The sequence below is a fragment of the Haliotis cracherodii genome, unplaced genomic scaffold, assembly GCF_022045235.1.
Source record: "Haliotis cracherodii isolate W230 unplaced genomic scaffold, xgHalCrac1.p SCAF_13, whole genome shotgun sequence".
Classification (NCBI taxonomy): domain Eukaryota; kingdom Metazoa; phylum Mollusca; class Gastropoda; order Lepetellida; family Haliotidae; genus Haliotis; species Haliotis cracherodii.
In genome coordinates this window covers 21084787-21096366 of record NW_027266268.1, presented here as the reverse complement: position 1 = coordinate 21096366, position 11580 = coordinate 21084787, and the positions used below count along the sequence as shown (strand labels likewise).

The following is an 11580-nucleotide window of genomic DNA, read 5'->3' as shown; positions in this document are numbered from 1 at the left end:
CTGACACAATTAGCCGAACATTAAAACAACACATATTCTACGATTAAAAACGTGGTAACAATAAATACACTTTGAAAGACGTGGTCTTACATACCCTCTCAGGGGGACAATAATTTGACACTACTTCAACCCCCTTTGAGGGTGCAGCCACGGACAATCACATAATCAAGTGAAAACATACATAAAAATATTGGCGGATAATTTACCAACATGCACAAAATGAAAAATACTGTGAATAAAATTCTTTATAAATGTTATTTATCGCAGTTAAGTTACATTAAATACACAAGGTCGTATAATGGGCACTGACATGACTCTAACGGTACTTATATATACCACCCATAACATGTCATGGGCGACTATGCTTGTAAGACGTGACTAACGGTATCGGGTGGTCACGCTCGCTGACTTGGTTGATGCATGTCATCGATCCCAACTGCGTGGGACCCTTGAAGATCCGGGGTAGAATAGTTCTTCAGCAACCCATACTTGCCGTAAAAGGCGACTATGCTGTTTGTTTGTTTGTTGTTTAACGCTGCACTCAGCAATATTCCAACCATATGAATGACGGCGGTCTGTAAATAATCGAGCCTGGACCAGACAGTCCAGTGACTGATATCATGAGCATCGATCCACGCAATTGGGATCGATGACATGCATCAACCAAGTCAGCGAGCCTGACCACCCGATACCGTTAGTCGCCTTTTACGGCAGGCATGGGTTGCTGAAGACCTATTCTACCTATTGGGGTGGTTAGGCTCGCTGACTTGATTTGATGCATGCAATCTTGTCCCAATTGTGTGGATTGATGCTCATGATATCAATGACTGGATTGTTTGGTCTCGATTACTTTCAGACCGCCGTCATATATGGAATATTACTGAGTGCGGCGTTAAACAACAAACCAACCAGCCAACCAACGAACCAATTGCGTGAATCGATGCTCATGATATCAATCACTGGATTGTCTGGCCCAGACACGATTATTTACAGACGGCCGTCACATAACTGGAATATTGCTAAGTGCGGTTTTAACAACAAACAAACAAAATGTCATGGAATAAAAAGTGGTGAGGGAGTAAAACCTCTTTTGCACAACCTGTTCAATAGGTGACACCCAGAATATGCCTCAGACATCCAACGGCAACGCCAGAGGGTAAAGTAACCTCGCATCTCACCCCATAAAAATGTAAACAATGTACAATGTAAACAAAAATCAAAACGAAACCGCAAATAATAATTACATTAACAATGTTTAAAACACAGCAGATACATCGAAACAGTCCCTTTAACCGGAATGAGTAAGGCCTAACGGGGTTTATCATTAGACAATTTACATTTCATGATTAACTTGATATTATCGCTAACCCCAGTCACTGTGTAACGATAATCACCTGAAACATGTTATGTTTTAGGAGCACAGATTATTTTACAATAAGTCTAGTGTGAGCAATTTATTCTGACATACATTTACAAAAACGTATGCAATTATCAGTAACACTACATAACAATGTTCAGTGATCCTTAGGCGTATCCGCTCTATACACTGCTTGAATCCGTCACCAGACGCTCCTTTGCGATTCTTAATCCTTACTCAGTATCCTGCTGTGAAGCTGATCCCATAGGGAACTCTTATGAAATTCTTCCAAAGGAAACCTGTTATCTTCATCCAGAAGTTGATTAATGATAGGTGGCAATGGATGACGGAAGACCGCGTCCGAAAAAAGGATGATAAATCTGTCAGATTTCAGATTATCGCCAAGATAAACGGCAGAAGAAAGCCTGAAGGAACAGAGCTCGTCTTCCAGGAAGGTCTGAGTCAGATAGATTATAGTCTTCCAGCTGTTGTTGATGGCACCCAGAACCTCCTCACACGTGTAGACTCCGGGCTCGAAGTCTCTGTCCGGAATACAGAGACGAAGATCTCTTTCATCTTCCAGCTTTTGCTTCAAGGTGCTACACACCCACCGACGGTCGTCCTTTGATGAATGGTAGACAAATACATCATACTTAAAATGTTGTTGGAAGTCCAAACCTAACCATTTGACACTCCATCGCTTTAACAAATTTACATTTCTTGCAATATGAAGACTTAAAGAAAATCCTAAGATAAGAAGGAAAAAAAGACATATTGAAAATAAAAGCCAAAAGAAAGAAACGCACGACCTCCACATTTTCATGTATGAATCTGCAATATTCATTAAGTGAATAATTTCCCCATTATCATTTCGACACATGTAATGATCAATGTCAATGAAATCTACGAGTGAATCCACTGACCATGAAATGAATTCAAGAGAACCACACCCACATGACAGAACATTCCCTCGAAGATTAACTGATATATTTTTCTTCTGAGCCACAGCGTCTAATCTCTTTCGTGTTCCCACACTCAGCTCTTTTATTGAGTTATACGAGACATCTATTAATCTGATATTTGTTATTTTCTCCACATTTCTTGGCAAATCAAAAAGGTCATTATTCTTCAGATGCAGGTTCTGAAGATGTTGAAAGTGCCCCAATACCGATTCTATGTTGTCAGCAATACCCTTAAATCCCTTTGTGATATGGTTTAATGATAGATTTTTAATGTTGGGAAAGGATTTCATCAATGTCGTTGGTTGTCCAATAAATCCATTTCCGGAAATTTCCAAGCTTTGAAGGTTATTCAGTCCAAAGACACCAACATTATATGCAACTACTGAACAATTAACAAATACGACTTTTGACCACTTTTCAGAACCAAGGAAATGCACATCATGTTTCATATCAACAAAAGGTCTTAATGCCGGTGCAAAATAAAGTGAGGTTAGGTTTCGTGGAAATAACATCAGATACGCTGTGGCACTACTTTCACTTTGGGGATTGACTTCACTCCCTCGAATCTCAGCACTGACCGAGAAAACACATGTCTGAGGTTCCCTTCCTGGCCATACCATCTCATTTGTATCTTGAAAAATTGAATGTGAGTCAAAGAAATTGTATATATAGTCATTATATTGTTTAAGATCTATCTCGTGTTGTTCAAAGTGAAATGATGCCAAATGTGTGTAAAAGAAAAGGGATTGAAATAGATCATACTCTTCCAGAATCATGTTGTGACTGAGATCTAAAACACGAAGGCATTGGGAAAATGGAGGATGAATCAAAGCTCCTCCCTCAATTATTCGTATTCTGTTGCCTACAAGATACACTTCTGAAACACACATTGTGACAAGAAAACGTGTATCCTTTGTGGATAGCTTGAAACATTGCTGAATACTGACTCCATATCTTGCGGTGTTTGCTATGAAAGAAATTCGTTGCATGGATGCATTTTCATAATTATTTAGATTTACCAATCGCTGGGATAAATCAGTGTGGTCTGTGTTCCTAATATCTAAGATATCTAAATATGGAAACACATCAGTTATATTTGTATCTACCTGCCCCTTATTACATGCATTTATCTGAAATGCTGTAAGATTAAATTTTGTGAAAACCTCAAATGCACTTGTATTAAGGCTATTCTTTTGACAAAATCTAATAGTTAAATTGCGTAAATTTGTCAAATTGCCAAATCCGACACCAAATGTTGGGTTTGGAGGAGAATCAATAGCAAGTTCTTCGAGTTGATTGAGATCAAGAAATGTTTCCTCTGCATACTCCAAATCATCATGAATCTGTTTAATGTTCATGTCACTCAATAAAAGACGTTTTAGTGGAATATCTCTGAAGAGGCCTTTCGGTAATGATGAAGACGTACAGTTTATCTTGTTTCCTCTGAGGTCAAGTTTCGAAAGGTGTGGTAAGTTCTTGAGTGAATCTCTGTCTAGATGAGTAAGACTATTACAATACATACTGAGTGTGTGTACCATCAGACGATAAGGAAAGGACATCTTCTCAATGCTTGTTATTTCATTCTGTGACAAGTCAATGACAGTCACGTTTTCAGCAAATCCTTGGGGCACATCAGTGAAGCTTCTGTTCGAACAGTTGGCAACTACATCTCGATCGTTCTCATCGTAAATGCAGCTGATGAAATCGTACATCTTGGCCGAACAGGGAAACCCTAAGACGACCAGCCAAATAGTCAGCATTTCAAGAAAGGAGTTCCTTGTCATTGCCTGAAAGAAAGAAATTATCTTAAAGAGGATGTGTTCTATACTACAGGACCCGTGAAGATTCCGGGGTAGAATAGGTCTTCAGCAACCCATGCTTGCCATAAAGGGTGACTATGCTTGTCGTAAAAGGCGATTAACGGGATCGGATGGTCAGGCTCGCTGACTTGGTTGATGCATGTCATCGATCCCAGTTGCGTGGATCGATGCTCATGATATTAATCACTGGATTGTCTGGTCCTGACTCGATTATTTACAGACTGCCGTCATATATAACTGGTATATTGCTCAGTGCGGCGTTAAACAACAAACCAACCAACCAACTACTACTACTCATATTAATAATGATAATAAAAAGCGACAAAACCCTTACCAAAATCGTGTACAAACATATGTTACTGGGTATGCCACTAACGGGATCGGGTGGTTAGGTTCACTGACTTGGTTGATGCACATTATTGATCCCACTTCTGTTGATTGATGCTCATGATGTCAATCACTGGATGCCTTGTCCAGACTCGATTATTTACAGATCAAAACTAGAAACAAGGAACTTTTATATTTAAAGTTTTATTGAAGTAAAAATGTGTTTTTGAACCCAGAAGTAAGATAATCCGAACAGGAAGTACTAAAAGCTTTTTTACATCGGGGGCTGTTTGTTATGCGATGAAAAAATGTATTCATAAACGGGATAAAAATTAACACAAACTGATAATTTTGTTATTAACTGAGCTAGAACCATATGACTTTCTAGTTCTTTGTTTCTGACCCGTGAAGATCCGGGGTAGGATAGGTCTTCAGCAACCCATGATTGCCATAAAAGGCGACTATGCTTGTTGTAAGACGCTACTAATGGGATCGGGTGGTCAGGCTTGGTGACTTGGTTGATTATGTGATCCTACCCCAATTGCGTGGGTCGATGCTCATGATGGCAATCACTGGATTGTTTGGTCCAGACTCGAATATTTACAGACCGCCGCCATATAGCTGGAATATTGCTGAGTGCGGCGTTAAACAACAAACAAGCATGTCGCCTTTTACGGCAAGCATGGGTTGCTGGAGACCTATATTACCCCGGATCTTCACAGTGTTGTTATGTTGTGGGAAGATATATATAAACTAGTATATATAACATCTGTTAGCCTTCTTGTTGTCCCGGCACACGTTGTTAAAAATGGGCTAGTTTCACTTGGGCTGCAGGTGTCAGAATGACCCTGATGCTTTGTATAGAAGTGGTTTATTTTGCGTTCTGTGACATAATGTACATTTACTTCTACCGCGGAAATTCACACTTGACTGAAAGGAGAAACCGTGTTAGCAGTTTCGTATGAAAATATTATGAATAATATTTAACACTTTCCAAACAATATTTTTTTAGCACTTTCATCTTTAAAACATTATCATAATTTCTGTACATTATTGTGCTTAGTTTGGATTAAACTGATACATTCGTGCGCATATATATATACATATATATATATATATATATATATCTTCCTCAATTTCTAACTCATCTCATTGATGACGTCATTTAGTACTATGACGTCTACCAAAGATCTTTAAATACAGTGACATACCAGAATACACCCTCACGTCAATCTCTATCGTCGTGAAAGAAGGTTTTTTGGACACTTGGGTCTCCCATTCGAGACAACCGGGAGTTCGACACAACGAGGTTCGACTGTAATATTCGTAGCGGCTTTTAACCACACACAATCACAAATTATGATATAACCCCGCACACTGTTACAGATGCCCTACCCGTATGAACAGAATACCAGAAACTAAATATGCTACCCGGCTTTGTGAACAGGACTTGATTTACTCTGTGTGTAGCTTGTGAAGGGCATTTGCAGTAAACCTAATGAGAAGTGTGTCAGGTGATCTAAGCCCACCCTTCCCCATTAAATATCCTACACAAGCGGAATACTGGCTCCCACAGCATGGCGCAGCCAGTGTGTGTGCTGGTGATTTACAATAGAATGTGCACACGTTTAAAATGCAGAGGCAGCGATACACTACTATCACGTTTGTGATCGAGCAAACGCGCGACCCGTGAAGATTCGGGGGTAGAATAGGTCTTCAGCAACCCATGCTTGCCGTAAACGGCGACTATGCTTGTCGTAAAAAGCGGGATCGGGTGTTCAGGCTCGCTGACTTGGTTGATGCATGTCATCGATCCCAATTGCGTGGATCGATGCTCATGATATCAATCACTGGATTGTCTCTTCAAGACTCGATTATTTACAGACCGCCGTCATATAGCTGGAATATTGCTGAGTGCGGCATTAAACAACAAACCAACCAACCAATCGAGGAAACGCTTGTTTTAGTAAGGCAGTGTGCCATTTTCCATGAAGTATAGGATTCTGTCAGCATCGACAAACACGAGGATACACGTACATGTGACATGACCGGTTTCAATCTGATCATGTCAATAAACAAGTGTACGTGATCTCGTGGACAGGATAGGTCCCTCTGGCCTGTCGGGGCAAGACTTGAATATGTACAGGCTGCCATGATAAAGCTTGAATGATGCTGTGTGGCGTAAAGCGATTAACAGACTACAATATAAGACTATTTGGAAATCACATTCTAAGGCATACATACAATCTTGTGGACTTCGTGTAGATGAGTAATTATGCTTTTGTAACCATACAAATGCTGAAAGGTCGCTTAACAAACCCGGAAGTCACATTTGGTTGTCAGCATAACCATTTGAATTTGATCTGCCAGGTTAGTTTTCTAATGAGCGTTGTACTGCGAAAGCCAGCGTTAACTCAATCGTCAACCCCATGCAACCAGTGGCCGGTAGCTGGTCGTTATAATGATTGTTTCAGTTGTACTCACCTTTTAATACCGCTTTTTGCAAACGAAGCACTTGCCTAAAGTTACCGTCTAACTTCCTTGCGGAGTGAAACAGACGCGACTTGAATTGGAAAAGTGATTTATTTCCTGTTTTGATTTTATTTTCCGTGCTGACAGATATTTTTAACGTACTCACATAATTAGCCAAATCTACATGTATGAAACATTTTGAAACAGCGAAACATGCTTAGTCGGAACCTCATTAATCCGGAAACCCGGTAATTGAATCATATCTATTGAGAATGTTACTATTTAATGACATAACTATGTACAGACTGATTCGTTTATCCTGAATTTAGTTTATTCAAAGGATTTCACAGTGAAGGGTAGTGTCTGGATTAACGGGGTTTCACTGTGTAGAATGTGACGGCAATGTTACGTTACCGGTTTCTCAAGGAAGTTTTCTCCTATTATCAGCAATGTTCACCTTCGAATGATATCAAACCGCCTTCTTGGTCTAATGGTAAAGCGTCCCCCGGAGAGCGGAAGGTCCGGTGTTCGATCCCCGGCTGCGTCATATCAAAAGACGTTAACAGATGGTACTTGTTGTTACTCTGTTTGGCGCTCGGCATTAAGGGGCTCAAACAAGGACTGGTCGACTGGGGGTATTCATGTTAAACTTCGGCATGGTATCTCAGTGTGCTAGCACTATAAATCGGCATCAGTCCGGACTAGTACAAGCAGCCACACACACACGTGCATGCGCGTCGCTATGTAAGTGCAATAATCTTGGACGCGACGTTAAGCCGCATTTCACCTCACCTCGAATGATATCAAACACTATGAAATGCCACATCGTGAATACTCGATGAAAATTCCTGAGCATAACACATCCGTTTTCAGTGAGTGAGCGAGTGAGTTGGGTTAAACGCAGCTTTTAACAGTATTCCAGTTATATCACGGCGTGTTAGCTTACTGTGGGAGGAAAGCCCGAAGAGATACAAATCTCAGACGTTTACCACTTCGGTGAAACCCACGAGCACGGGTATGGTGTTGACAAACCTTGAAACATAATCAGGGCGAACCGGGATTCGCACCCACAATCATAGGTTTCTGGCGTGCCGAGACATCAAAACTGTCCCCCACTGTTTTGCAAAACGAATATATTTCGTCAACGTTTTTGTTTACTTATAAGCTGCAAATATCTGCACTTGTACACAGGAGACATAATTCAAAATTAACACATCGATTTTATTAGTTTCAACAAATCAGTAAATGCATTATCGTGTCCTTGGATTTTCCGGTTAATCGATCAGGTTTGTGTAAAGGGCGCCGTCGCATGGCAGAAGAACCACCGTGCGGCGTCAGGCAGTAATTACTTACATTCGTATATACATTGTGTGAAGGGTGGGTACTACTGGCAAAAAATAATTATTATACAAATTGTGTGAATGGCGGGTGCTGCCGCTAGGTCCCTTTCAGGAACAGCTGGTGTCATCACTGATTTTCAGTGGACCGTCCATATATTGTCACAACTATTTTGCCCTTTACGTCCAAAATGGAATCTGTTTGCGATGGATAATCAAGACTGGTAATTGCATTAGCATTTTATATTATATTGTCAAATGTACTTCAAGTTCAGACCAGCAATACGCTTTAACGCGTTTCTTAAAATGAAAAAAAATAGGTTATTTCAAAGCAGCATATTATATAAAATAAAGCATATGTATAAGCATAAACAGAAAGAAATTAAATAATATGTAAAATGCATTTAAACAATATGTAAGATAAACCATTATTCTAAGTATATTATTAACACAGGGGTGCTTATCATTAGACCCGTGAAGATCCGAGGATGAATAGGTCTTCAGAAACCTTCTAATGCGTTTAACACTTTGGTGAAACCCACGAGCACGGGTGTGGTGTTGTCAGGGCGAACCGGGATTCCAACCAACAATCAAAGGTTTCTGGCGTGCCCAAGTGACGCAATTCGGCACAGCCTGGTATGATCTTCTGGTTTACCCTTTTGATAAATGCCATTACATTACTTCCGTCACCAGACACACCATTGTTATTGTTAATTCTTACACAATATCCTGCTGTGAAGCTGATCCCAAAAGGAACTCCAAAGGAAACCTGTTATCTTCATCCAGAAGTTGATTATTGATAGGTGGCAATGGATGACGGAAGATCGCGCCCGAATAGAGGATGATAAATCTGTCAGATTTCAGATTATCATCAAGATAAACGGCAGAAGAAAGCCCGAAGGAACAGAGCTCGGCTTCCAGGAAGGTCTGAGTCAGATAGATTATAGTCTTCCAGCTGTTGTTGATGGCACCCAGAACCTCCTCACACGTGTAGACTCCGGGCTCGAAGTCTCTGTCCGGAATACAAAGACGAAGATCTCTTTCACCTTCCAGCTTTTGCTTCAAGGCAACACACCCACCGACGGTCGTCCTTTGATGAATGGTAGACAAATACACCCTACTTAAAATGTCGTTGAAAGTCCAAACCTAATAAAAAAGGGAAACAAGACAAATTGAAATACAAGTGAAACGAAAGCAATGCACGACCTCCACACTTTCATGTATGAATCTACAAAATTTGTTAAGTGAATTATTTTCCCATTATCAATTCGACACATGTAATATGTCCTTTCAATGAGCCGTACCTTTGTATCCACTGCTCATGAAATAAATTCAAGAGAACCACACCCACATTCCCTTGCAGATTAACCGATATATGTTTCTTTTGAGTTACAGTGTCTAATCTGTTTCTTGTTCCCACACTCAGCTCTTTTATTGAGTTATACGAGACATCTATTAGTCTAATATCTAATATTTTCTCCACATTTCTTGGCAAATCGGAAAGGACATTATCTAACTGGGGCTGGTTCTGAAGATGTTGAAATTGGCCCAATATCGATTCTATGTTGTAAACAATACACATAAATCCCTTTGTGATACGATTTAATGATAGTTTTTGAATGCTTGGAAAGGATTTCATCAATGTCTTTGGGGATCCAATAAATCCATTTCCGGAAATTTCCAAACTTTGAAGGTTCTTCAGTTCAGAGATATCAACATTTTTTGCACATACCAAACAACTAGAAAATACTATGTTTAACCATTATCAGTTCCACGAAAGGCCAAATCAGCGTCTATATCAACAAAAAGTTTAAATGCTGGTGCAAAATAAAGTGAGGTAAGCTTTCGTGTAAATACCAACACTGTGGCACTACTTTCACTTTGAGGATTGACTTCACTGTCTCGTGTCTCAGCACTGACCGAGAAAACACATGTTTGAGGGTCATTTCTTGGCCATACCATCTCATTTGTATCTTGAAAAATTGAATGTGAGTCAAAGAAATTGTATATTTGGTCATTAGCTTGTTTAGGATCTTTCTCGTTTTGTACACAGTGAAATGAAGCCAAATTGTGAATACAGAAAGAGAGTGAAGGAGACCATACTTCTCCAGGATCATGTTGTGACTGAGATCTAAAAAACGAAGGCATTGGGAAAATGGAGGTTGAGTCAGAGAACCTCTCTGAATGATTCGTATTCTGTTGCCTACAAGATAAACTTATGAAACACACATTGTGACAAGAAAACGTGTATCATTTGTGGATAGCGTGAAACATTGGTCAATTCTGACTCCATATCTTGCGGTGTTTGCTATGAAAGAAATTCGTCGCATGGATGCATTTTCATAATTATTTAGATTTACCAATCGCTTAGATAAATCAGTGTGGACTGTGTTCCTAATATCTAAGATATCTAAATATGGAAACAGATAAGTTGTTTCTATCTATCTCACCCTTATTACATGCATTTATCTGAAATGCTGTAAGATTAACCTTTGCAAAAACGTCAAATGCACTGGTATTTAGGATTCCTGTTTGACAAACTTGAATTGTTAAAGTGTGTAAATGTGTCATACTGACAAATCCGACACCAAATGTTGGGTTTGGAGGAGAGTCGATAGCAAGTTCAAGAAATGTCTCCTCTGCATACTCCAAATCATAATAAATCTGTTTAATGTTCATGTCACTCAAAAAATGGCGTTTTATTGGAAGATCTCTGAAGAGGCCTGGCGGTAATGATGAAGACGTACAGTTTATCTTGTTTCCTCTGAGGTCAAGTTTCGAAAGGTGTGGTAAGTTCTTGAGTGAATCTCTTTCTAGATGAGTGAGACTATTACAATACATACTGAGTGTGTGTACCTTCAGACGATAAGGAAAGGACATCTTCTCAATGCTTGTTATTTCATTCTATGACAAGTCACGTTTTCAGCAAATCCTTGGGGCACATCAGTGAAGTTTCTGTTCGAACAGTTGGCAACTACATCTCGATCGGTCTCCGCATACTTGCATCTGTTAATGTCATTTTTTCGTGGTTAAACATGGCAACCCTAAGACGACCAGCCAGAGCGTCACTACTGTGAGGAAGGCGTTTCTTGTCATTGCCTGCAAGAATAAGATCAGGTTAAACAGATTGTGTTCTTAAAACAAAGGCGATAAACAGGATCGGGAGGTCAGGCTCGCTGACGTGATTGATACATGTCATCGTATCTCAGTTGCGTGCATCGATGCTCATTATATCAATCCCTGGATTATCTGGTTCAGACTCAATTATATCACAGATCGCCGTCATAAAGCTGGAATATTGCTGA

General features: G+C 39.9%; 1 protein-coding gene and 1 pseudogene across 1 annotated transcript; both read right to left on the bottom strand.

Annotated features, from left to right (window-relative positions):
* Window positions 1-1583: 1583 nt before the first annotated feature.
* Window positions 1584-4103, bottom strand: LOC139459712 (toll-like receptor 4). The gene has a single exon (XM_071241359.1). It carries the CDS (start codon window positions 4101-4103, stop codon window positions 1584-1586), a length of 2520 nt encoding a protein of 839 aa, XP_071097460.1.
* Window positions 4104-8985: 4882 nt separating this feature from the next.
* On the bottom strand, window positions 8986-11371 carry LOC139459716 (toll-like receptor 4; annotated as a pseudogene).
* Between the last annotated feature and the right edge of the window lie 209 nt (window positions 11372-11580).

Bases quoted from the DNA above. Each gene is read 5' to 3' on its own strand.
- LOC139459712 (XM_071241359.1), bottom strand. From the start codon at position 4,103: ATGACAAGGAACTCCTTTCTTGAAATGCTGACTATTTGGCTGGTCGTC.